Raw genomic sequence first — 27,675 nt, 5'->3', positions numbered from 1 at the left:
TTGAGATGCTCTTCTTTTTTCTTTTCTTTTATCTGCTGCCTCAAACTCAAGTTTTTTTCATTTCCTTTGCTTGTTCAAGCTCAGGCTTCTTCATTTCTAACTGAAGACTCACTATCTCCAGCTGTGACTCACTAGTGCCAGGTATCATTTCCGCCTTTAAATGCTGTGCTATACCTTCAATTATATCTGCTTTCTTTGCCCCTGCAGGTAACCACAATTGTAATTAATCCGCTTATTCCATTAACTTAACTTTAGTTACCTTTTGTAAACCAGCCAAAGTTATAACTTCAATTCCCAGACAAGACTGAGCAACTACCGAAGCCATATTGTAGACTCACCACTTCAAAAAAACCTCACACCATCTCCAGGTGCTTCTTGGGCTCATAACCTTAAGATTCACCAACTCCAAGCCAATCAACGAATTTCAAATATATACCGCAATGTGCCCCCAACTATGTTATGACACAGCCGGTGGTAAATGCTGAGTTGTTCAAATCGCAAAGGGAAATTTGAAACAGCTGCCACAACTTGTTTTGCAATTTGTATAAATTTTGAGATGCGTGCCTTGAATTCAGTTGTAATAAGACCACCAAGTCTTATAGTCTCTTACAAAACTATATTAAACATTTTATTAATAACAGAAATGATTTCAAACACATACATAGATTTACAAATTACTACTATGATAACTCCTAAATCCCCTACTTAATCTGACTCCCAGTTACACTTTCGTTAAGGCAACAGTAAGACATATAGATTCTAAAGACCCAGGCAAGGTGACACTCAATACCCTGAACCAGTCACTTAACTTTAGTTCTTTGAAAACAGCAGATTGTGGTCTAGATGCTGAAAGCCTTTCACACTTGTTAGATCTTTAAAAAATGCCTACCCTTACACACAGCCTTCACTCCTTTGTACACATTTTCCCATTTTGAATGCAAATTCCCATTGTTTCACTATGTCTATGGACTTTATCTTTCTGATAATAGAAATCTCTCATAGCACTAAGTTTTACCAGTAATCTTTGGGGAAAATAAATACGCTGGGCTAAATTTTCCCAGAATTGTGCTCAGTGCAGTAGTGGGCGGGTAAAATGGAGTCCAACCCGCCGATGAAAATGGAGGGTTTTCACGCTGTATCTTCTTGAGCCCGCCTCATTATATATTCACTCCTGCGAAACATACCATTTCCATGGCGGGCGGGCTCTCATTCGCCTGCTCGCCATCACCCTGCCGTTACATCATGCCGGCCGCCATATTTAAAAGGCAGCCGCCAGCAAAGCGCTCATCGCCACCAGCTCACCACCGCTGCCTGGGAGACATGGCCAGCAAAGGCAAAAAGACTGCAGCCTCCCACTTCAACGACGGGTCCCTCAAGTAACTGCTGGATGCCATGGGGGCCTGCCGGGATGTGCTCTACCCCTGCTCTGGCCGCAGGATGGGTAGCAATGTCACCAACCCAGCTTGGGAGGCAGTGGCAGCGGTGGTCAGTGCGAACGCCCTGCAGAGGAAGACACCCACCCAGTGCCGCAAAAGGATGAATGATCTCCTCCATTCCACCAGGGTAAGTCACTCTTCTCATCACTCCTAACTCTCACGCTCACAAACCCATCACACATCCACAGGGCCCTCACTCACTGCCAGTTCAAGGGGCATCACCATTCACTCTCTCACACACACCATCATTGTCCTCATCCTGTTCATGGGACCACCCATCACCTACAGAGGCCAGGCATACTTATCATCTGGCCTGGCAGGCGTCCTGCTTATGCTCTCCTCATCTCTATCTATGCAGGACAAACTGGCTCACAAGAGGAGGGAAAGGTCACAGGCAGGTGGAGGGATGCTGGAATTCAAAGTTCTCACAGAATTTGAAAACAGCCATCCAGCTAGCCGGCCAGTCATCCAGATGATCGGGACCGGTCCTGTGTTGACGGTGAGGTCAGCGTTGCTCTACCAAGTGAGGATAGAGCAGTGCAACATCCATCAGACAACCATGCTGTGAGTGATGTGTCCTGTTTCACAGGCCACCGCCATGCGCTAATTATCCCCCCTTGCTTTCGCAGGCACATCTGGGAAGCAGCCAATGGAGTCCACGACCCAGAGCCTCCAAGCAAGCTCCGAAGAAACCTCTGAAGAGGAATGTGAAGGCACCCTCCTTGAAGTCCCATCACAGCACTCATGCACACCCTCCACCAGCGCAGAGACACACACTTTGGTGGGGCCTAGCTTTAGAGCAGCCTCAGGATCACAATCTGGTGAGCGCATCGCACTGTTTCACAGCAGGCGGAGGCAGGGACTTCCCAGGTCCCAGGAACTCGGAGGACTGCTGGAGGCCAGAACGTTGCTGAGTCCAAGTCAGATGACGAGCCTCTGGACTCGGTCATGTCACAGTTGCTGGAGCTGTAAAGGCAAACTCGGGAACAAATGTCCGCTGCACTCCTCAAATTGCAAGGCACGATGGAGGAGTCCATCTGTCTTCAGGCTGAGGTGATAGCGCCAGCATTGCAACACACTGAGGTCAACACTGGCAGGACGGTGGCCGCCATGGAGACCTTGGTCCAGGACGTTACTCCTGCACTATTGCGCAGGCTTAACTCCATCACTGATGCCATAGTTGGCCTCTGACAGTGTATACTCGAGATGGGTGCTGGGCAGCTCAATCTCACTCCAGCTACCCCTCCGCTCACGGAGTCAGCCAGGGGACCTCGGGGAACCATTAGGAGGAGGATCAGCAGGTGCACACTTCGGCGCCATCTACACAGGTGACTCTGGGAGTGACCGGCCCACCTGAATTCCCTCTTCCTGTGACCTCCGCAGATCCAGCTTGACAGGCAGAGAACGGTGCCACTGCCACTCAGCAGGACGCCGGAAGCAGGCCGGGGCCTTCCAAGTCTCAGCCCTCCAGAGGACACCTGCCAAAGACATCACAGAAAGGGCGTCACAGTCAGCAGGCTGCCTCCACCTCTGCTGTGGATATCTGGGGAGCACCAAGATGTAGCGACAGGGTTAGGAAAGTTAACGTAAATTAATGCATAGCCTGGGCACAAGTGTTAATCACTTGTACGTAATGTTCGCTATTATCAATAAACTCCCAAGAACCTTTCCCTGCCTATGGCTCCTTGTTCTGATGAGCAGTGTTCTTGTCACTCAGATGTGAAACCTTTTTGCACAAGATAAAAGGCAGGTGTCTTTGTCCAGGGCCTTTTCCCTGTGCTCTGAGCAGCCTTCAGTCCGCAGTGATGGTCCAGCCTCACACTCCCTGGAAACATTCCTGATACCTGCACCTCAGCAGTGCTAGTCATTGTGGCGCCTGCCCACTGCATTCTGGCAGCAGAGTTCCCTCATACTCTCTGTGTGTTCTCAGCATCTTTAAAGTGGGGCTGACCCCCATCACACCAGCATCTGCGACCAGTGATGCTGTGCACCAGCTCCTGAAGGGCAGAGGTGCTGAAGGCGGATACAGCATCAGATGCGTCTGCTGCCTCTCTGATATGGCCCTGATCACAGAGTGCAAGCGAGCTGTCCTCAGCCTGACAGGTGTCAGACATTCTCAGAGGCTATGTGAAGATCTATGGACTGCCCTCACTGCATGTTGTCATCAACCTCCTGCGATTGAGTGACTATTAGGGCCTCCGCTACATCTCCATGACAGCAGCATTCTCACAAAGGGTATTAGTGCTGCCATAAGCCAGGCTGGAGTCAAATGTTCACAACTGCGATGGGAGGATCAATGAGGACACCTCACTGGATGTCATCATCCTCCACAAATCTGGCAGCTATGAGGGCCTCCCGAGTGTGCCTGCCTCATCTAGCCAGTGCGAGAGCCTCATCCCCGGTGTCGTTGCCACTGACGACCCCCTCACCCTCATCCTTGTCAGCATCCTCCTCATCGGAGGAGACATGTAGCACCTCCATCTCCTCCTCAGCCAGCTCCTCACCCCAATGCAGCGCCAGGTTGTAAGGGGTGCAGCAGGCGACAACGTCATGTGATACCCTCTGCAGACTGTATTGCAGGGCTCCACCAGATCGGTCCAGCACTGGAACCGCATTTTCGCATTTTCGGCATCCCGATGGTCTGCTCCACCAAGGAGCTGCTGCTTGAGCCTCATTACAGTGCTGCTGTGCTGCAGTCTGAGGCTGCCGCACGGGTGTCATCAGCCACGGCCCTTGTCCCCAAGGAGCCAACCCTGCAGAAGCTGTGGACCCTGGAAGACTCCAGGAATCTGCAAGCGACTCAGGATGTAGGTGTTGTGCACAGTCCCTGGAAACCATGCACATACCTGCAGGATGTATTTCTACCAGCTGCACGTTCAGTGAGTGGAAACCCTTGTGGTAGATGAAGTCCACAGGAGACCTGAGCGCCACATAAGTGCAGTCAATCGCACCCTGCACCTGTGGGAATGCCAAGATCAGGGTGAATCCAATGGCCCTTTAATCCTGGCTGTCCCGGTCCTGGGCAAAATGCACAAGGTTGTGTGCCGTGGAGAAGAGAGCATCCGTGGCCTCATGGATGCATTTGTGGGTGGCGGATTGTGAAACCCCACACGGGTCACCTGGGGAGCCCTGTAAAGAGCCACTGGCATAGAAATTGAGCACTGTGGTCACTTTCACAGCCACTGGCAGTGGATGCCCCCCATGTCCCCATGGCGCTAAGTCCTGCAGCAGATGTAAGCCACCAGGTCCCTAGACATGTGCAGTCTTTGGCGACACTGGTTCACAGTCACCTGCAGACATGGCAGGCGGCATCTATAGACCCTGGGTGTCACCAGGCACCGACCAGCCACGGCTCACTGTCGCTCCTGGGTAGCGTGTGCAGGAGTCCCTGTTGCCCCTTCTTCATGAGGTTGCTGCTCCTGTCTTTGTGTGGTCAGGTACCTCAGTTGCTCTCTCCTCCATCTACTAAGGTCTCGGCAGGCCATCAGGCATACAGCTAGGTCACCAGGATCCACGATCCTGACATGTTCTTCTTGCAGCACAAAAGAGAAAAACGCGGTTATCATGGCCGTACTTAGCACCTTTCCTGGCCATGTGCCTGCCCCTTAACGCTTCCCGGAGAGTGCTGGTCACCCCTTGGATGGCCAGAGAGGAATGCACTGCATGGCTGCCCTGTCAACCTGGGGGACACTGGTCCAAACCAGGATGCTGAGATTGCAAGGGGCTGTGAGCACCTCCAGCAGTGACTGCTACATGGCCAGTGTTGGCGAGGAGATTGTACAATGTGTGCAGTCTAACTGCTCCGCGGTCCAATAAAGCAGTGGCAGACTTGAAGTCTCTGCGGGGTGCGGTGGGGTAAGGTATGGAGTGCTTGGTGGCCCTTTGGTGCCTCCATGTTGCTTACATGGGTGGGCAGGCTAGGAACCTGACCCCAACCATATCACTGCGGCTGCACCTGATCTGTCTCAGCTGCGGAGGCGTGGTCAGTTTATACAGGCGTCCCTAATGCATGGCCACTTCCCTCGCTTACCCTGCCACCCCCCCAATCTGTGTGCGGGATGCAGTGCCAGGGCAGCACTCGACACCCACGCCCTCAGCAGTCGCTTCTGAGGTTGGCCAGCACTTGCCCCCGGATAACTCCTATCCCTCAGCAGTCGCCTGCGGGGCCAGGCATCAGTTTCCCTCGCCCCTGCCCCCCCCACCCCCCACCCCGGCGCCCCTGAGGCCTGTAAACAACAGGCGAGTTGTGGAGAACACTGCTGCTCAGTAACCACAGTTCCCCCAAAGTGAAGGCCGCCAAGTGCACATCACCTGCGTGCTGTTGTGAAAAACTTGCTTTCCTGCCGACATGGATGGATGATAGGGTGGGGATCCAATAGCCTGACAGGATGGCCTTTTAATTATATCCTAATGTATTACAATTAGCTCCCTGTCGACCAATGGTGGGAAATGTGGCCCGCCATTGGCGGGCTGAGCAGAAAATCGCGACCTGTCTTCACACCGTCATGAAGCTATATTTTCCACACACGACACCTATCACGTCCGCCGTCAGCGTGCTGGGAAAACTCCGCCTACTGTTTCTAAACTTCACCTGGCTGTGTTACACATTTCACCCCTTCCTTTGAAAACAATCTGGTCTGGTTTATTTAAAAATGCAAACGTCCTTTTACACCTTACATTCTAAACTTCCATGTTTACCATGTTTACATCAAAGCCTTTCGACCAACTGCCTTTAATCCAATTAAGTCTCACACACACACAAACACAGACACAGGCACCACTATTTTACAATAAATTCCAATAACATTATGGTAATTATTATATCTTCCTGACGTCTATCTATAGTAATAGACAGAGCTAAGCGATCCCACAACCAGCGGATCAGATCTAATCTCTGCAGTCCTGTCACATCCAGTCGTGAATGGTAGTGGACAATTAAACAGCTCACTGGAGGAGGCGGCTCCACAAATATCCCCATCCCCAATGATGGGAGCCCAGCACATCAGTGCAAAAGATAAGGCTGAAGCATTTGCTACAATCTTCAGCCAGAAGTGCCAAGTGGATGATCCATCTCAGCCTCCTCCGGAGGTCCCCAGCATCACAGATGCCAGTCTTCAGCCAATGTGGTATCAAGAAATGGCTGAAGGCGCTGGATATTGCAAAGGCTATAGGCCCTGACAATATTCCGGCAATAGTATTGAAGACTTGTGCTCCAGAACTTGCCGTGTCCTTAGCCAAGCTGTTCCAGTACAGCTACAATGCTAGCTTCTACTCATCTATGTGATAAATTGCCCAAGTATGTCCTGTACACAAAAAGCAGGACAAATCCAACCCAGCCAATTACTGCCCCATCAGTGTACTCGCGATCATCAGTAAAGTAATGGAAGGGGTCATCAACAGTGCTATCAAGCTTAGCAATAACCTACTCACTGACGCCCAGTTTGGGTTCCACCAGGGCTACTCAGCTCCTGACCTCATTTCAGCCTTGGTTCAAACATGGACAAAAAAGCTGAGGTCCCAAGGTGACTTGAGAGTGACTGGCCTTGACATCAAGGCAGCATTTGACCGAGTGTGACATCAAGGAGCCCTAGCAAAACTGGAGTCAATGGGAATCGGGGGAAAACTCTCCACTGGTTGGAGTCATACCTAGCACAAAGGAAGATGGTTGTGGTTGTTGGATGTCATGAAGAGATATTAATGTGCATAATGTTATTGGAAATTATTTATAAATTGGACTTGTAGTAGGGTCTGTGTCTGTGTGTGGCTTAATTGGATTAAAGCCAGCTAGTTTGGTGCTTTGATATATAGTAGTTTGAGATGGTAATTAGATAAACGTAAGGATAGAAGGTAAAGAGTACATTTGTATTTGTTGAATAAACCATTCAAAAGATGGGAGTAAAATCTTGCACCTAGCTAGAAGACACCAAGCAATGTGTTTATATTACTAATAAAGTTGGTGCTATGAAAGGGGTTTTATTGTTAAAAGAGGTGGAGGTCAAAGACCTAGTGATACAATGAGAATTTACATTCAAAGGGAAGGCTAGGTGTGAACAGAAAGGAGTTTTGTATGTGCAGGTCAGAGGCATGTAAGATCTAAGCAGCCTGTAAGCTTTACAGCTGTCTGCAAAGGAACCAAATTGCAAGGGACCTCATTTTGAATTTGTAAGGATAAACGTGCCTTGCCTGGTGTCTGTTTAAAGTCTATGGGTTATTTTTACCTTGGTGAAGATTTACCTGGGAGTGATTAATTTGGGGATTTGTTTAAAAGTTATTATGGCAGTAATTTGTAGACATGTGTATGTGCTTAGTTCCTTGTTAAAGTAATAAATGTTTAACTCAGTTTATGTAAAAAAAAACCTCTTGAGGCTTGGTGGTTTCATTTCTGAATTCAGAGCTGCATCTCAAGGATACCAATTGAAAATATGACAGTTGTTCAAGTTTCCCTCTGGGATTTAAACAACTCAGCCTTTACCAACTGCTGTGTCATAACATTGGAGATCAGTCATCTCAGCTCCAGGACGTCACTGCAGGAGTTCCTCAGGGTCGTGCCCTGGGCCGAACCATCTTCAGCTGCTTCATCATTACCTTCCTTCCATCATAATGTCAGAAATGGGGATGTTCGCTGATGATTGCACAAGGTTCAGCACCATTCGCGACTCCTCAGATGCTGATGCAGACCATGTCCAAATGCAGCAAGACCTGGACAATATCCAGACTTTGGCTGACAAGTGGCAAGTAACATTTGCGCCACTTAAGTGCCAAGCAATGGTCATCCCCAACAACAGAGAATCCAACCATCGCCTCTTGATGTTCAATGGCATTCCTGTCACTGAATCCCTCACTTTCAACATCCTGGGGGTTACCATTGACCAGAAACTGAACTGGATGAGCCATATAAATACTGTGGCTACAAGAGCAGGTGAGAGGTTAGGAATCCTGTGACGAATAACTCGCCTCTTGACTCCCCAAAGCCTGTCCATCATCTACAAGGCACACGTCAGGAGTGTGATGGAATACTCCCCACTTGCTTGGATGAGTGCAGCTCCAACAACACTCAAGAAGCTTGGCACCATCCAGGACAAAACAGCTTGCTTGACTGGCTCCATATCCGCAAACATTCACTCCCTCCACCATCGACGCACAGTAGCAGCAGTGTGTACCATCTACAAGATGCACTGCAGGAATTCACCAAGGCTCCTTAGACACCTTCCAAACCCACGACCACTACCATCTAGAAGGACAAGGGCCGCAGGCACATGGGAACACCACCAACCGGAGCTTCACCTCCAAGTCATGCGCCATCCTGACTTGGAAATATGTCACCGTTCCTTCACTGTCGCTGGGTCAAAATCCTGGAACTCCCTTCCTAACAGCACTGTGGGTGTACCTACACCACATGGACTGCAGCGGTTCAAGAAGGCAACTCACCACCACCTTCTCAAGGGCATCTAGGGATGGACAATAAGCCAGCTAAGCCTACAACCCGTGAATGAATAGAAAAACACTCCTCCAAAATGGTGCCCAGCTTCTGGGACATATGACCCAGTTTTTCTTTTTGCGCAGGTACAAGGGGCTCTAATCCTCAGCCCAAAAAACTTAGAATGTTGAATTGTGCATGAACAGCCCGCTCCCCGCATGCACGGAAACTCCCAATGAATGTCGGGGCTTGGATTTCCTGGTCACCCGCTGCTTTTCAATGAGGTAAGTATGGCTTTCATAACAAATCTCACATCATTATTACATCAGCATCATGTATGCTTCTGATGTTGACTCCTTGCTCTACAGTAATGAGGTCAGGAGCCAAGTGGTCCTAGAGGAACCCACACTGAGTATCAGTGAGCAGGTTATTGCTGTGTAAGATAAAAGCAAAATGCTATGGATGCTGGAAATTTGAAATAAAAACAGAAAATGCTGGGCAAATTCAGCAGGTCTAACAGCATCTGTGGAGAGAGAAATAGAGTTAACATTTTGAGTCTGTATGACCCTTCTTCAAAGCTCTGGTGTTTTTGTTGTTGATTTTTTTCCTTTTTTCTGGACAGAGGATATGATCTCCTTCACAATGATGCTTAAGAGCAATATGAAACACATTTCTAAAGTTTAGCTGTTAATCTGGCCTGTGCCTTTAAGGCACCATCTTAAAATCGTCCATTAATGCTGTCATCAGCATCCTGGAATATGTCACATCAAGAACTCATTATGATTCTAAAATCAAGTGCTGTAGTCAATATTGCAAGTGCAAACAGAATTTTTATAAGTTAATATTTGGAGATAGTTACTCAAAAAAAAAGTGAAGTCAATAACTTTAAAGCATTTAAATAAATAGGCCATGCTAAACAGGGTGTAACTACACATTACGATCGTCAATAACAAAAAGACACTAGATAGCTGTTGCTAAAGAGCCGCAGGCCACCTCTGCATTAGTGTCTCATTGAGCAGCTCATGAGTCAAATCTATGAGAGGTCTTTTTTTTCTACTTCTCCCTTGAAGAAATTGACTCTTGCTCTAGTTTGGTTCCATAGGTTCTGGCAGCTCGCTTTTCTCACTCAACTAGCTATTCCACATGTGAACCTGAACATTATTGACAAACAATCCAACTACTGGAGACTTCATAGCCAAAATTAACCAGTTCTCACACAATGTGAATTGCTCTCGTGGGTGACACTGAGAGCCAGGAGTACTAAGACTTGCTGATTTCTCCATATCAAAAATGAAAATGCTAGTGATGCAGCAACTGATGAGTGATAAAAGTTGGTATGAATCGATTAGCATGAGAGATGGGCATTTGTCATGAAGAACTGTCAATACTGTCTAGGTTCATATGTGGAATAACTAGTTGAGAACCCATGGAACCAATTAGAGCAAGAGTCAATTTTTCAAGAGAAAAATAGAAAAAAAAGACCTCTCATAGATTTGACTCAAGAGCTGCTCAATGATACACTAATGCAGATGTGGCCTGTGGCTGTTTAGCTACAGCTATTGAGTGTCTTTTTGTTATTGATGATTGCAATGTGTAGCAATGTGCTTGGCTTGGTCTATTTATTTAAATGCTTTAAAGTTATTGACTTTACTGTTTTTTTGGGTAACCATCTCCAAATATTAACCTATAACAATTCTGATTGCACTTACAACATTGATTATAGCACTTTATTTTAGAATCATCATGAGTTCTTGATGTGGCATATTCCAGGATCGTTCTTTTACAGATGTTGACTGATCTACTCTCCACCACTACTATTTTTGTTTTTTCCTTATTTAGAAGTGAATGATTTGGAGGCAGTATAGTCTCAATACTGGCTAATACCCAACTCACCTGGGAGTCATAGGGTAGTTATAATGGGGGACTTTCCAACTCACCTAAGCTGAACCAGAGACATGTGAGAAGAAAAAAAAGCACCAAGAAGTCTTACTTAATTGTTGTTGAATAAACACCTTTAATTCACAGCTCTACTGTACTGTACAACAGTAGAGAACACAGAGCAAACAACAGGAAACAATAAGACATGGAGCTAAAACCACATCAAATTATTAATTCCATGCATCATAATCTACAAATGTACATTACTCCCAAAAAGCCTTACAACAGCTGTGCTGGTGAGACAATGGTCACAAATCTTCTCACCTGCCTTCTATGGGAACATTTTCAGCAGGTTTTAATGGATCATCTACCTTTATGAAAGGGGTATCCAAACTACATCCCATTGACCATTTCCAATCTGAGTCCTAGCAATGCAGGCCAAACAGCGCAGGAAATTCAATTTATGCTTATTATTTGTGTTTGCTAAATGTCCTACTTGACTTTTGTGGGCCTGGAGGTATGGAAAGTGTTGTTCTTACAGCAATTGCCTTGTTAGTAGATAGATCCTGTATCAGAATACCATGAGTGTCCAGGGCCTGGCTTTGGGATAATTATTTTTAATGATTTATATAAATGATCAGTAGTCAGAAACCTGATGCCAAATGGTCAACTTTGAAAATTGCACCAAACTGCAATTACATTGCTTGGTGTTGTCAATAGGCCACCAACTAGTGGAAAGGCTCCAGAGAAACAAATTTACAAAAAAATTACAGAGAGGTGCAAAAGTCATAGGGCAGTTATAATGGGGGACTTTCCAAATATAGATTGGGATAGTAGCAGTGTAAAGGACAGTGAGTGGCATGAGTTCCTAGAATGTGTTCGGGAAAATTTTCTACAGCAGTGTGTCCAGTCCAACAAGGGGGCACTGCTAGACCTGATTTTTGGGAATGAGGTGGGCCAAGTAGATCAAATGTCAGTGGGAGAACTTATAGGGGACAGTGATGATTGTATCATAAGGTTTAGGCTGATTATGGAAAAGGACGAAGAACAATCTAGAGTAAGAATAAATAATTGAGGGAAGGTCAACTTCACTGGGGTAAGAATGGATCTGGGCCGAATAAATTGGAGTCAAAGGTTGACAGGAAAAATGGTAGCTGAACAATGGGCTACCTTCAAAGTAGTAGTATTTTGGGCACAACGAAGGTATATTCCCTCAAAAAGGAAAGGTAGGATAAGCAAAGCCAGAGCTCCCTGGATGATAAAGGAGATAGAAATTAAGATAACGATGGAAAAGTATGCTTATGTCAGATGTCAGGTAGAAAATACAGTTGGGGACCAAGGCGAATGTCGAAGATTCAGAGGGCAGGTGCAAAAGCAAATAAGAGAAGCAAAGAGGGAGTGTGAAAAGAGACTAGCTAGTTTTGTCTGCTACAGAAATGTAACATCTCCAAACAGAATAACCAACATTGCATTAATGGGCTTGGAACATGATCTCCAGTAGAATGTGAAAGATGGGGGTTGGGGTGGAAGAGAAAGTTGAAAAATTCAACGCCAAAGCATTGGCCTATGGTGTATTCATCAGGGTAATGTTGAAACATACTGGTTGGGATTTAATCGAGTGCTTATAGCATGCTGTGCCTCCTCTTTAAAACTATTATTGAATTGCCAAAATTCACCCAGGAGACACATTTTGTATTTCAGTCATCCCTGCTGCTGCTGCTTGTTCTGTTTAAATGAGTGATGCATTCAATTTGGTTACTGGTGACAGAAGTTTGTTTCAGTTTTGGGCCTCACCTTAAACTGTGGCACACAACTGTTTCCGATTCCCATACCAGGCAAGACGGCAAATAGTCACCACCTGTGACCCTTTGACAGCCACAAAGGGGAGTTCCCAAGGCTGGGGATGATGGAGTACAATCAGAGTTAAAGCTGCTTAAAGCACCATGTCAAGGGAGTGCCATGTGTATGGAGCTACGAGATAAAGTTAATGTAAGTAATGTTTCTTGCTTAAAAGGGAGGCTCCTCTTTTAAATGCTTAGTAACCAGAGTTCCTTCCCCAACAAGCTAGGTACTTGTTTAACCGGCACAGACTCGATGGGCCGAAGGGCCTTTTTCTATGCTGCAGACCTCTATAAAAGGGAATGCCAAAGTCTTCTATAGGCATATAAATAGTAAAAGGATGGGAAAAGGAGTAGGACTGATTAGGGACCAAAAAGGGGATTTATGGATGGAGGCAGAGGGCATAACTGAGGTGTTAAATGAATACTTTGCATCTGTCTTTACTAAGGAAGAAGATGCTACCCAGGCCATGTTGAAAAAGGAAGTAGCTCAGTCACTAAAAGGGTTTAAAATTGATAAGAAGGAGACATTGAATAGGCTGTCTGTACTTAAAGTGGATAAGACACCAGGACCAGGTGAAATGCATCCAAGGATACTGAGGGAAGTGAAAGTGGAAACTACAGAGGCACTGGCCATAATTTATCAGTCTTCCTTAGACTTGGGGGAGGTGCCAGAGGTCTGGATATTTGCAAACATTACACCCTTGTTCAAAAAAGGGTGTAATGATTAGCCCAGCAACTACAGACCTGTCAGTTTAACTTCAGTGATGGGGAAACTTCTAGAAACAATAATTAGGGACAAAATAGTCACACGGACAAATGGGGGTTAAATAAGGAAAGCCAGCATGGATTTAAGGGAAAATCATGTTTAATTAACTTGCAGGAGTTTTTTTGAAGAGGTAACAGTGAGGATTGATGAAGGCAATGTAGTTATGTGGTGTACTTGGACTTCCAAGAGACGTTTAATACAGTGCCACACAACAGACTTGTGAACAAAGTTATGGCTCATGGAATAAAAGGGACAATAGCAACATGGATATGGAATTGGCCGAGTGACAGGAAACAAACAGTAATGGTTAATGGATGTTTTCGGGCTGGAACATGGTTTGTAGTGGAGATCCCTAGGGTTCTGTGTTGGGACTCATGTGTTTTCTGATATATGTATTAATGACCTAGGCCTTGCTGTACAGGGCACAATTTCAAAGTTCGTGGACAATATGAAGCTTGGAAGCATTGTGAGGAGGATAGTGTAAAACTTCAAAAGGAAATAGATGAGTTGGCGGAATGGGCAGACAGCTGGCAGATTAAGTTCAATGCAGAGAAATGTGAAGTGATTCATTTTGGTAGGAAGAACAAGGAGAGACAATATAAAATAAAGGGCACAATTTTAAAGGAGGTGCAAGAGTAGAGGGACCTGGGCATATACATGCATAACTCATTGAAGGTGGCAAGACAGGTTGAGAGGGTGGTTAATAAAGCATACCCTATTCCAGGCTTTATTAATGGGGCATACAGTACAAGAGCAAGGAGGTTATGTTGAATTGTGCTAGACACTAGTTCAGCCTCAGCTGGAATATTACACATAGTTCTGGACACTGCACTTTAGGATGGATGTGAAGGCATTGTAGAGAGTGCAGAAAAGTTTCAGGGATTCCAGGGATAAAGAACTTCAGCTATGAAGATAGATTGGAGAAGTTAGGGCTATTTTCCTTGGAGAAAATAAGGTTGAGAGGAGATTTGACAGGGGTATTCAAAATCAAGAGGGGTCTGGACACTATAGATTGGGAGAAACTGTTCCCACTTGTGAGAGGATCGAGAATGAGAGGGCACAGATCTAAAGTAATCGATAAAAGAAGCAAGAGTGACATGAGGAAAAGCTTTTTCACGTAGTGAGTCTGGAATGCACTGCCTGAGAGTGTGGTGGAGACACATTCAATTGGGAACTGGATTGTTATCTGAAGAACGAGAATGTGCAGGGTTACAGGGAGAAGGCTGGGGAATGGCACTAATTGAATTGCTCATTTGAGCCAGTACTGACATGAGGGACTGAATGGCCTCCTTCTGCACTGTAACAATTCTGTGATTCTGAGCTAAGGCTAACTGTAGGAGGGAGCTCAGGAATTAATCAGTTGAACAAAGTAAATGGGCAGAACAATGGTAAATTAACTTTGATGATTATGGAGACTGCAAATGAGAAGAAAAAGAACAAGAGTGGGTCCCCATTCAGCCCCTCGAGCTACTCAGCCTCTCAACTGGATCATGGCTGGTCTATATCTGAAGTTTTAACCTTTTACTTTAACATTTACCCATCTTGGCTTTATATCCCTTAATATCCTTGCCTAACAAACATCTATTAATCTCAGTTTTGACATTTTCAATCCACCTAATAAAACAATTGACATACACACTCCATGAATGGTGTTTAAAAAGCTAAGGCTAAAGCTGAGGCCCATCCTGGACTAGGTTAGACATGAGATCTGTCCAACTGTTGGGAGTGAAGCAGTCAATGAAGCCAACAGAATGTTTAACTACATAGTCAAACTTGTAGAATATAAGTCAGTGGACGGTATGGTCAAACTGTGCAGTACCCTGGTGAGATCACACCTTGAACATAACAATCAAAATATTAAGGAGGCATTTAAATATGGGAGGCCATGCAGAAAAGAGCTTCAAAATTGATCCCTTGCATCAAAGGACCGACTATAAGGACATTTTTATTTTGTACATTGGAAATGAGGCTTCAGAGAGGGGATCTTAAATTTGTAAATTTACTTTCAATTTCTCTAAACTACCCTTTATTTTAAATTGAGATTAGGGTGCAAAGACACAGATTAAAACTTGTACAGGATAAATTTAGAACTGATGCTCAGGAAATTCTTCTTCATTTGAAGATGAACAATATTACAAGGTATTTACAGCATGAAAACAAACCATTCAGGTTCATGCCAGTGTTTATGCAACACACCAGCCTCCTCCCACCTTTTTTCACTGAATCCCATCAACATATCCCTTCATTCGTTTCTCCCACATTTGCTCATCTAGTTTCCACTTAAATGTATCTATGCAATTCACCTTAAATAGGTAGAGTAGTAGAGACAAAATTCTTCAAAGCATTTAAGAAACAACTGAATATTCACGGGAGACTTGGGAATTTTTCTGAATGGATAAATTACAACAGGCGAATGGCCTTCCTCATCAATTCTCATGATGTGTTAGCATGCTTGAGTTATATACAAATTAATAGAAGCTTTAATTTAAACTTAATGTCTGTAAAGCTCTGTAGAATGTACAGATGAAAAACTTGTGACAATCTTACTGTAAAGACAATGCAAAACATCCTGATGCATCACAATTTTTATTAAAAATGCTTTATCCTTTAATTTCCTCCCCTCCTTTCCTGAAGACTCTGACTTTGCTGTGGTGCAGTTCTACAGGTGCCAGCATCCCTCTATCAACTCAAGTGACCATTCTGCATGGGAAAGGCTAAACAGTGAGTATTAGTACGCTAGTTGACCAAAGTGGACACGAGAGCCCAGGCTCATCATGCCCAAACTGAATGTTTACTTATGCTACGGATGACTGGATAACAAGCAAGAATACTCTTACACTGCAGCAGCAGTCTAGTTTTACATTCTTTAAAACAAAGAAGTGAAGAAATCTTACTAATTCAGGACTTTATCTAATAACCTACTTTTATCTGATGTGTGTTATGGAGGGTGTATTTGTAACTGCGATAACCACAATGCTGAAACCCCTAGGTGTGTCTTGGGTTTATCCTAAACTGAGCATAAAGCTTCTCAGATGAACAAAAAATAAAAATTCAAAACTCATCAAATGTAATGAGAATTTAAAAAAAAAATATTAATAAAATGCAACAGAGAAACAAACCAGACACCTTGAATGTATTCAGGGCAAACTGTTTAGTAAGCAATATAAAAAACAAACAAACATATTAAAAGACAAGATGACATTTTCACAGATTATGAAAATGTGAAGTGTCATTTGTAAACAACATCAGTGAAATGTCAGTAAGTGAACTCAAAGCTGATGTATTTCAACCTGGACTCCAATTCATTCTGAGGTGCTGAGAGAACTAAGGGCGAAAAACAGTAAATGATGGAAGAATTTTCAACTGTATAGGGCATCATGCAGAATACAGCCTGATTCTATCCTCATCCAATCTCTAAATATTTATATTTTCTAGTCACTAGTTGGTGATCAGGAGCAAAATACGAGGCCGATTTCCTTTTCTACATTCTAGGAACACCGAAGCCAATTGTGCCATCTCAAATATTGCCTGGATTGAGATTCATGAATTTAGCACAGATATCAAGATCAAACATAGGACCTTTTTATTCTATGTAGCTCAGTCCAATGGTCTCTTTATCCACTAAGCCTTTGGGGAAGCCCCTCATAGGTAGTATTTAGTGCTCATCTATGCACATTATGTTATTTATACCACTGTCAATTGAAAAGAGTTCCAAATTTTACTGATGTGAAATTAATTTGAACTTGCTGGCTTTATTAAAATATCAGGGTGATGCCATTATTCACTATGTGTGAACCGACATGTTTGCAGCATGTTCATTAGTGAAACAGATTCAAAAATATACCAAGTATGACATTAATGGATGTCACTGCGGTAGTGGGGTTCAATTAAGATTCTCTCCTGTTGCTGAGATTTTCATATAATCCATGCTGCAAAAGGAAATTGTTGAGCAAAGGCCAACCACTGCTTCACTGGGGGAAGGGAGTAAACTACAAGAAGCTACAAGTATTTGAGTTCTTGTAGCTAACTCAGCAAGGGTGTGGGAACCAGGAGAAAATATTAGAGAGGAATACCAGGGTGCACAAAATACTGGGAGGGGCAGATAGCACTAGTATAGAGAATAGTAAGTTAATAGGTGAAGTCGGGGTGGGGGAGAAAGTAACAAAATCTAAATCAGGGTTACTATGCACGTATGTGAATGAAAGGAGTATAGCAAATAAGATTGGGGAGTTACAGGCGCAGATTGCCATGTGGAAATATGATATTGTGGTGATAACAGAGACCTGGCTCAAGGAAGGGCAGAACTGGGTGTTAAATATTCCCGGGTACAAGGTGTTCAGAAGAGATAGGAAAGGAGGAGGGGTGGCGGTATTGGTTAAGGGGAGCATTGCAGTGCTGGAGAATGAGGATGTCCCAGAGGGTTCAAGGACAGAGTCAATTTGGCTAGAACTAAGGAACAAAAAGCATGCAATTACATTGCTCCATGTAGTCTATAGACTGCCAAATAGTGAGAAGGGCGTAGAAGAATAAATCTGCAGGGAAATTACAGAGAGATGCAAGCATTATAAGAGTAGTTATAATGGGGGACTTTAATTACCTGAATGTAGACTGGGACAGTGGTAGTGTAAAGGGCAGAGAGGGTCAAAAGTTCCTAGGTTGTGTTCAGGAGAATTTTCTACAGCAGTATATGTCCAATCCAACAAGATGCACTATTGGACCTGGTTCTTGGAAATGAGGAAGGCTAAGTAGATCAAGTGGCAGTGGGGGAACATTTAGGAGACAGTGATCATTGTATTGTACGGATTGTTTTAGGATGATGATAGAAAAGGATGAAAGGCAATCCAGAGTAAGAACAATTACCTGGACAAGAGCTGACTTTGATGGGGCAAGAACGGAGCTGGGCCAGATAGACTGGAACAAAAGATTGGCAGGAAAAGCTGTAGCTGAACAACCTTCAAAAAAGAACTGGTTCGGGCACAGTCAAGGTACATTCCATCAAAAGGGAAAGGCAGGGCAAACAAATCCAGAGCTCCCTGGATGAAAAAGGAAATTGAAATTAAGATAAAAGAAAAAGAAGTGCATTTATGACAGGTGTCAGGTAGAAAATACAATTGAGAACCAAGAGGAATACAGAAGGTTCAGACAGGAGGTCAAAAAGCATATTAGAGAAGCAAAGAGGGATTATGAGAAAAGACTGGCAGCCAACATAAAGGGGAATCCCAAAGTCTTCTATAGACATATAAATAGTAAAAGGGTGGTAAAAGAACTTAAAAGGGAATTTACTCATGGACAAAAGAGCCATGGCTGAGGTATTAAATGAATACTTTGCATCTGTCTTTACCAACTCTGGCCACGGTGACAGACGAGGAAACTCTGTCACTAGAAGGGTTCAAAATTGATAAGGAGGAAGTGTTGAATAGACTGTCGGTACTTAAAGTTGACAAGGCACCGGGACCGGATGAGATGCATCCAAGGATATTGAAGGAAGTGAGAGTAGAAATTGCAGGGGCACTGGCCATAATTTTCAGACTCAAGGGTGGTGCCAGAGGACTGGAGAATTGCAAACATTATGCCTTTGTTCAAAAAAGGTTGTAAGGATAAGCCCAGCAATTACAGACCAGTTAGTTTAACTTCAGTGGTGGGCAAGATTCTAGAAACAATTATTCAGAATAGAATTAGCGGTCACATGGAAAAATATAGGTTGATAAGGAAGAACCAGCATGAATTTCTAAAGGGGAAATCATGTTTAACTAACTTGCTGGAGGTTTTTGAAGATGGAACAGAAAAGGCCGATGAGGGTAATGCTGTTGATGTGGTGTACATGGACTTTCTAAAGGTATTTGACACAGTGCCACACAACTGACTTGTGAGAAAAGTTATTGCTCATGGAATAGAAGGGGCAGTAGCAAATTGGACTCAAAATTGGCTGAAAAGTAGGAAGCAGAGAGTAATGGTCAATGGGTATTTTTTGTTCTGGAGGAAGGTTTGAAGTGGAGTTCCCCAGGGCTGGTATTGGGACCCTTGATTTTCCTGATATATATGAATGATCTAGGTCTTGGTGTACAGGGGACAATTTCCAAGTTTGCGGATGATACGAAGCTTGGCAGTGTTGTGAACTGCGAGGAGGACGGTGTTGAACTTCAAGAAGACATAGACAAGCTGGAGGAGTGGGCAGATAGGTGGCAGATGAAGTTCAATGCGGAGAAGTGTAAAGTGGTGCATTTTGATTGGAAGAACATGGACAGACAATATAAAATAAGGGGTGAAATTTTGAAGGGGGTGCAGGAGCAGAAAGATTTGGGTGTATGTGTGCATGGGTCATTGAAGGTGGCAGGACAGGTGGAGAGAGCAGTTCATAAAGCATGTAGTATCCTGGGCTTTATTAATAGGGCTTAGAGTACATGAGCAAGGAGGTTATGCTGAAGTTATAGAAGACACTCGTTAGGCCTCAGCTGGAATATTGTGTACAGTTCTGGGTGCCACATTATAGGAAGGATGTGAACACATTGGAGAGATGCAGAAGAGGTTTACAAGAATGGTTCCAGGGATGAGAAACTTCAGCTATGAGCACAGATTGGAGAGATTGTAGTTGTTCTCCTTGGAGAGAAGGCGGCTAAGAAGAAATTTGATAGAGATGTTCAAAATCATGAGGGCCTGGACAGAGTAGACAGGGAGAAGCTGTTCCTGCTCGAAAAAGCATCAGGAACGAGGGGGCACAGGTTGAACGTGATTTGCAAAACAAGCCAATGTGACGTGAGAAAAAACTTTTGCACACATTGAGTGTTTCGGGTCTGGAAAGCTCTGCCTGGAAATGTGGTGGAGGCAGGTTCAATCGAAACATTCAAGAGGGCATTAGATGATTATTTGGATAGAAACAATGTGCAAGGATACGGGGAAAAGGCAGGGCAACGGCACTAGGTCATAATGCTCATTTGGAGAGCCGGTACAGACACGGTGGGCTGAATGGCCTCCTTCTGTGCCGTTAAGATTCTGTGATTCTGTGAACTCCATGACTGGTGGAGGCCAAAGTTGAGCACAGTAGATGTGTACAGTTAAAAGCATAAGCTTTTTCTTGTGAATCAAACTTTTTTTTTTGTTTTAAAACACCAGTAAAAATTTGTTATCTGTTAACACCTAACTATCTCTTCCTTCTGTTTTACATGATGGCAGAAAGGGAGGAGGCGGCCCAATTAATAATCTTAGCCATTTCTATGTTTAGCATCTCATTTTTTTTAATGTATCCTCTTTAGAGTCATATTACAATGCTGGGTAAAAGGACAGTCAGGCAACTTACTTCTATAGCTCAGTTAATGTACCTTTGGAATCATGTAATGGAGGTGCATGGCTGTTAAATGATGCACTGATTTTCTATCCCTCAAAGGAAAGCAACCATCTGGCTAGCGTTCACTTGCCTTCACTGCATACCACAATTAGAAATTTGACTAGTGGTGTCGAAGGATAAGGGTGGTCGTCCGACTTAGTGTCCAAGTACATTCAAGTGCCATGGTAATACACCGGCTGGTAAATGCTGGTTGACCAGTTTTCAAATGATCACACTATAAGTAACTTGAAACATACAGAAGTGTTTGGGCTAAAGCTTAGAGACTGTGGACTGAGATGACGTGGAGGGCCATGAAAATAAGAGAAAAACTGTAAAAATCTAGGCTGATTCTTTGATATGTTCGAGGTGAATTTAGTGCACAGGTAGTTGTGTGACTTCTTATAAATAAAACTGTACAACAAAAAGAGGGAAAATAAAATCACACCATCAAGAAGGTTTAATTATAAAAGCTTTTTCTAATTCAGCAACATGCTAGATCTGCACCTGCAAGACTTTTCCCACCAAAATGCAATAATCTTCTTTGATTTATTACCAGTAATACAATCAATATGAAATTTCAGTTTAATTAATCTTGTCACCAACTGGGAAAGAGGTCTAGCAACATGTTGCCTGCAGGCACTGCCACAGTGCATACCATACATGCTGTGGCACCTGGGGTTGGCTGCATATTTAGAAATATCAAAAATTCAAGACACCACACCCCAAACTTAAAGCGACAAAATATTCTGCAGTGTGCAGGAAATGGGTGTGATAGAAATAGTCACTTGCATTTATTTATCACCATGGCACATCTTTCAAATGTCCCAAAACACTTTGCATACAATCAATTACTAAGAAATGTGAACTGGCTGTTGTTATGTAGTCAAATACAGCAACTGCTTTACACATAGCATGCTGCTATAAGCAGCAATGAGATACATGACCAGGTAATCTGCTTTTGTTTGGTTGGTTGGAGAAAATGTTAGGCAGTACTTTAGGAGAACTTGGTGCTGTTCTTTGTATAATGCCATGACATAGAAGCTACATAAGGCATAATTTGGATGTCCACTAGTTACTGCAGGGTAGAGTTAACCATGCATGCATAATGTGTTAATGTGATGCCATGTTATACTGACTTTAAAATACAGGCATTTTACTGTTTAACCAAAAAAAGGTTTTTTTTGTTAAACTTATACAAGATTACATTTTCACAAGAGCAAGCTTAGGAGCCGCTTCATGAGTTTTCAAGCCTAATGTATTTATAAGTTTTCAAATTCAAAGGGTGTACTATTCTCACAGGGGTAAAAGAAAATGGACAGCAGCCCAAGTGTTCAAATAGATATGCATGTAGGCTGTGTAGAGAGCTAACAGCAAATTCTACTGGCTTTTCTTTAGATTGGCTGCATTATGGAGGCTTACCAATTAACATGTGTGCTAACTTAGCTGTAACATTTTGGCCAGTGCAAACAAGCAGAGTAGATAAGTCTACTCTGTTGTGTCATGACATCACAAGAACTATTGTCACTGTAGGACAACATGTTTTCTGGCCCCCATGAAGTGGGTTCTCTACCAAGTTCCCCGTGTTGTAAAATCTAGGAGGTTTATTTTTATGTTATACTAGCTACAGCAGGGTGAAAAACCAAATAAAAGCAGCTCAAATGAGCACAGTGCTCTATAACCACAGGATTGAGGAGAATTAACAGTAATTTAGTGGACAGTTAGCAGGTCTATATTGGAAGGTATAACTTGTTTGCTAATAGCCACTTGAAGAGTTGCTTTTGAAGAGCTCTATGGGCGAGAGTGAGAACCTGCATTTATATAGCATTTAATAATGATTCTCAGGACATCCTTTACTTTGGCCCAGATATTTGTGGAGTTGGGCACAGTTCAAAGACCTTTAAAAAGAGCAGGTGGGACCCGATTCTGGGATTCCTGCCCCATTCCCATATCCAGCAATTTTTGCCACTGTGGGACAAGGATGCAGGTAGCAACTGCATGCAGCACTCCTGCCCTTGCCGACTCCATTCTGAGGGATGGACATTTCAAACCCTTTGCAATTTTGATGGAGCTGCGCCCATTTAGTTAGGAGACATAGTTTACGGTACATCAGAAGAGTTGAGAACCGGGGGGGGAACCAAAAAAGTAATCCATTAAATATTCCCTTTGAATAACATTGCCCTCCTTTACCTTCTCATGAAGCTGCCAATCAATCACAGGCAGTGAAAGTACCATTGAGGAAACATTCAATTCACTTCACACTGTATCCTCAAAAGCAGTTTGAACAGGTGGTCAGGCATCTGATTTTCCAGACAGCCTCATTATGAATGCTTGGCTGAGCTCCAAAAATGGAAATGGACTCAGCCCTGTAGACAATGCTGACACAGCTTGCAGGGCAGTGCTAGCTTTGTTTGATTAACATCTTCATTGTCATGCAAGTATAATAATTTTCATAATATTTTTCTGGTTTATTCTAAAGTAGGTATATGCAGGTTTTGTTGTTCAGTCTGTGTGTGTGATTAAATTATATTTTGTAGCCAAGCAGACTGCAAGTTGAAGTTATCAAAAGAAGGAACGTGTAGAAATTCTTTAACATGCTAATGAGTAAACATGTTTGGGGTCTTAGCATGTAAAGTGAAGGGAATTTGCATTTTTAGACAGTTGAAGGGGGATTTGGATTTCAAAAGGATCTGTCTGTTTACAAATAGCCAGGCAAGCAAGCGAAAGAATGTATTTACTTTTCTCAAGGGTTACTGACAGTGTATAGTGACAACATGAAAGATTTATATTATGAGAAAGGTAAAGTTCCAAAGACATATGGAAAAAATGGAATTTACATATTAAAAAGGAGAAAAACATATATAAAAGGAGAATAAGGCTATGTGTCAGGGGAAGGCATTGTAAGATTTAACAGGAGGGTGTGAAGCCTCTAGTATTTGTGCATTAAGCCTGCTGTCTGCAGAAATTGAAGCTGGAGGAAGCCATTTTGAATTCCACCATCCAGGGTAGTGTGTTAATTTGCTGGATCTGTTTAAAATCTAAAATCTATTTTGAACTGTTGCCTTAAAGGGGGTGTAATTGGGAGCCGGGTTAATTGGGGATTTTAAGAGTTATTATAGTACTAATTTGTAGTTCTACGTATGTGTTTGAAATCTTGTCTTTTGTTAATAAATATTTTAAGTTAGTTTTTTAAAAATCACTGAAAGTCTTGGTATTACTTCTGAATTCAGGGCATGCATCTCAAAATAAATACAAATTGCAGAACCATTGTGATAGCGCGATAAGTTTCCCTCATGGATTTAATCCGACTGGCGCACATCATTTGTCACGTCATAATATTATTACCTTGCAATAACCTTATCTTTCTTTGAAGAGTTTTTCAATGCGTGTGTGTTTAGTTACATAAGATTAAGAGTTGCAAAGTGGAGCAAAGCTATTTTGTCATTGATACAATGAATGGTTGTGTGTGATTGAAACTTATGGGATTGTAAAATGAGCAGTTTTTGTAAGGAGATTTTCAAAGCATATTCGCTTATGTTGTCAGCTTCGGGAACATTTCAAAGACTTCCCAGATTTTCCAATGATTTATTGGTTCTGTGCATAGTGGACATTGTAACAATGAGTATGGGGGTAATGAAAGAGGTATGGAAGGGACATGGTGGATGGAGGCGCATTGAGGTATGGAGGGGATAAGAGGGGACATGGAGTGCATGGAGGGGACATGGGGGTAGGGTGGGACTGTGAGAGCCTAAAAGTCATTATTACAACTGGGCCGATGTCCCAGTAATCAGAGATGGGCTTTCTAGCCTGCTGGCTTTGCCATTCACCCACCTCCACTGCCACCTTAGGTCTGCCTTGAGAGGGGTGGGTCCATTCCAGCCCATGACTGCCTCCCCGACATGAAAACAGGACATGCAGGCTCTTCCAGAATGGAGATGGGATAGCAGGGTCGGGAAAATTCATGAAAGGCCAGTAAAAAGTTTTTGGTGGGTGTTAGATTGTTGGTCAGAACAGTAGGAGAGCTCCCTGCTATTCCACAAATTGTATCATGGAATCTACTTTAATAGGCAGATGGTTCCTAATATCTCACTTGAAGCAACCAAAAATCCCACCACAGATTTTGGTTAAAACAAACGTTTACTGTACAATTTCTGCAACAGTAACACATATCTTTGGTTCTAAACATTATGCCACCAGTGCTAGTTGAATGCAAACAGACTGTAACAAGACCAGAATATGGGCTGTGTCACTGATCATCTGGCAATGGGATGACATCAACGGCTATCTCTGTTTCCCATGCTGTTAGATACTGCACAAATAATGTAGACTGCAAACCTCATCTCAAAGTCACCTGGAGTCAATTACTGTAAAACTATTCTGGGAAAACATGCAAAACTGGGGCTATCCAGCTCTATGCAAAATGCCAGTTAGGAGCATTGATCCACTAAGTCATCAAGCGAGATCAAGCTTTTATTTTAAGCCAAATTCTTCAATTAAGAATAGATTTCTGAAATCCTGACTAGGATATACTTATCAAATGACATCAACCTAATTTTATATCTTGCTCATGATTATGCGCATAATAAATATGATGTTTCAAAATGTAATAAAGATGGTCTTTTAAAGAAGTGTTAATTCACAGTACCATCACTGGTTTGGTAGTCAGGAGAGCTGGGCAATACCTCCATTGCAAATCATTTGTCCACAGCCTGTAACATTGTCACTAAACATACAACAAAAAAAAAATCCCTACCACCGTCTCAATTCTTATCTACAGGAACTTTCCTGGAATCAGGAATGACTGCAATTTTAAAACATATTAATTAACATTATTATAACCAACAAATGATATTGATATTCTGAATATACTTAAGAAAAGTGAGTATTATACTCTATGGGATGTTTCTCTCTTTAGAGCTGCATTTCCCCACTGTTTACTGTACCATTTACACAGGGGCTTGTTACCCTCAGCCCAAGGTGGACAAAGTGACTCATTTTGATACTACTGAATAATCAAGAGTATTTGGTGAAAAGCCAGTCAATTATAATTATTCCCTTCCAGACATGTGTAGCTGTGCTTTGGTGTGATTAACAGCTTCCAATTTACACGGCATCCTGAATTCCCTTCTCCCTGTCCGAAGAAATAAGTCCCTAACACAGATGTGCACCACGCAAAAATTGGAAGAAAGTTTCTTCTTCTCCTTGAACAACTGTTGTGTTATCTTTTCCCCCTCCCCCCAAACCAATTATCACAAAAAAAAGGTGCTCAGCCAGAGTCCATCGTAAAGAGCTGGACTTGCTGTGGATTCCAATACAGCTCAGCTGTCGAGTTATAAGCCAACGACCAAATATACGGAACAAAAAACTCCTCTGGTTGCTCCTCTTCAACATACTTGAACTTCAGTTCTGGGAATTTCTGTGGTGAAAGAAAGAAGAAAACTAGTCAATCTTGAACCAGAATAATTTCACCCCTTCTCCAGCAGCCCAAAGGAGACCAAAAAGCTGAATGTATGAAGTAATATAGGATTGAAATACTATTGAGCCACAGCAGGCACATTCAAATCAGACATTCCTTACTTATATTCTCTGTACCTCACCAGGGGATGCACTCATTCACAGAGCTAATAGTACAGTGGATTTGGTACCGTGTTTTTATTGTACTCTAGGCGTAGCAAAGTAATTCAACCAGGTCCATAAGTTATTCGCTAAGATAAAAGTAAAATACTGCGGATGCTGGAAATCTAGAACAAAAATACCTGGAAAAACTCAGCAGGTCTGACAGCATCTGCGGAGAGGGATACAGTTGACGCTTCAAGTCCGTATGACCCTTCATCAGAACTAAGATATATAGAAATGAGATGAAATATAAGCTGGTAGAAGGGGGTGGGACAGGAGAGCTTGATAGGGGGCCAGTGATAGGTGGAGGCCAAGAAGAGATCGCCAAAGATGTCATAGACAAAAGGACAAAGGGGTGTTGATGGTGGTGATATTATCTAAAGGATGTGCAAACGGGGACATTAAGGGAAGCAAGCTAGTGGCAGATGGCCCTAGTGTGGGTGGGGTGGGGGGAAGGGATCGAAATGGGCTAAAAGATGGAGATGAAACAATAGATCGGAATAAATTTAAAAATAGGAGGGAAAAGAAAAAAATATAGTTGTAAAAAAATTATAAATTATTGGAAAAAGGGGGATCGGAAAGGGGGTGGGGGTGGAGGAGAGAGTTCATGATCTGAAATTGTTGAACTCAATATTAAGTCCAGAAGGCTGTAAAGTGCCTAGTCGGAAGATGAGATGCTGTTCCTCCAGTTTGCGTTGAGCTTCACTGGAACATTGCAGAAGGCCAAGGACGGACATGTGGGCATGAGAGCAGGGTGGTGTGTTGAAATGGCAAACGACAGTCCGCAAGCAGACCTCCCTGTCGCTTGCCATTTCAACACACCACCCTACTCTCATGCCCACATGTCCGTCCTTGGCCTGCTGCAATGTTCCAGTGAAGCTCAACAATTTCAGATCATGAACTCTCTCCTCCATCCCCACCCCCTTTCCGATCCCCCTTTTTCCAATAATTTATAATTTTTTTACAACTATATTTTTTTCTTTTCCCACCTATTTTTAAATTTATTTTGATCTATTGTTTCATCTCCACCTTTTAGCCCATTTCAATCCCTTCCCCCCACCCCACCTGCACTAGGGCCATCTGCCACTAGCTTGCTTCCCTTAATGTCCCCATTAGCATATCCTTTAGATAATATCACCACCGTCAACACCCCTTTGCCTTTTGTCTATGACGTCTTTGGCAGTCCCTTCTTGGCCTCCACCTATCACTGGCCCCCTATCGAGCTCTCCTGTCCCACCCCCTTCTACCAGCTTATATTTCATCTCATTTCTATGTTCTGATGAAGGGTCATACGGACTCAAAATATCAACTGTATCCATCTCTGCAGATGCTGTCAGACCTGCTGAGTTGTTCCAGGTATTTTTGTTTTTGTTCCATAAGTTATTCAAGTTGAGAAAGAGGGC

At 43.3% G+C, this 27,675-nt stretch overlaps 1 protein-coding gene across 4 annotated transcripts in view; it reads right to left on the bottom strand.

Annotated features, from left to right (window-relative positions):
* The window catches only part of dym (dymeclin), a 531,615-nt gene that overhangs the window by 37,522 nt on the left and 466,418 nt on the right, over positions 1-27,675 (bottom strand). For 2 of the 4 annotated variants that reach the window (XM_078552781.1, XM_078552773.1), the window contains one exon: positions 10,848-26,072. The exons of the other annotated variants lie outside the window; for them this stretch is intronic. In XM_078552781.1, the coding sequence (XP_078408907.1) occupies positions 25,923-26,072 (150 nt within the window). In that variant the 3' untranslated portion in view covers positions 10,848-25,922. Of the gene's footprint in view, positions 1-10,847; positions 26,073-27,675 lie in introns of those variants that run through there. 4 annotated transcript variants of the gene reach the window in all.

Source organism: Cetorhinus maximus, chromosome 1 (genome assembly GCF_964194155.1).
Source record: "Cetorhinus maximus chromosome 1, sCetMax3.hap1.1, whole genome shotgun sequence".
NCBI classification, from domain to species: domain Eukaryota; kingdom Metazoa; phylum Chordata; class Chondrichthyes; order Lamniformes; family Cetorhinidae; genus Cetorhinus; species Cetorhinus maximus.
The sequence above is the reverse complement of the archived record's forward strand: the minus strand, read 5'-3'. Positions and strand labels throughout refer to the sequence as shown.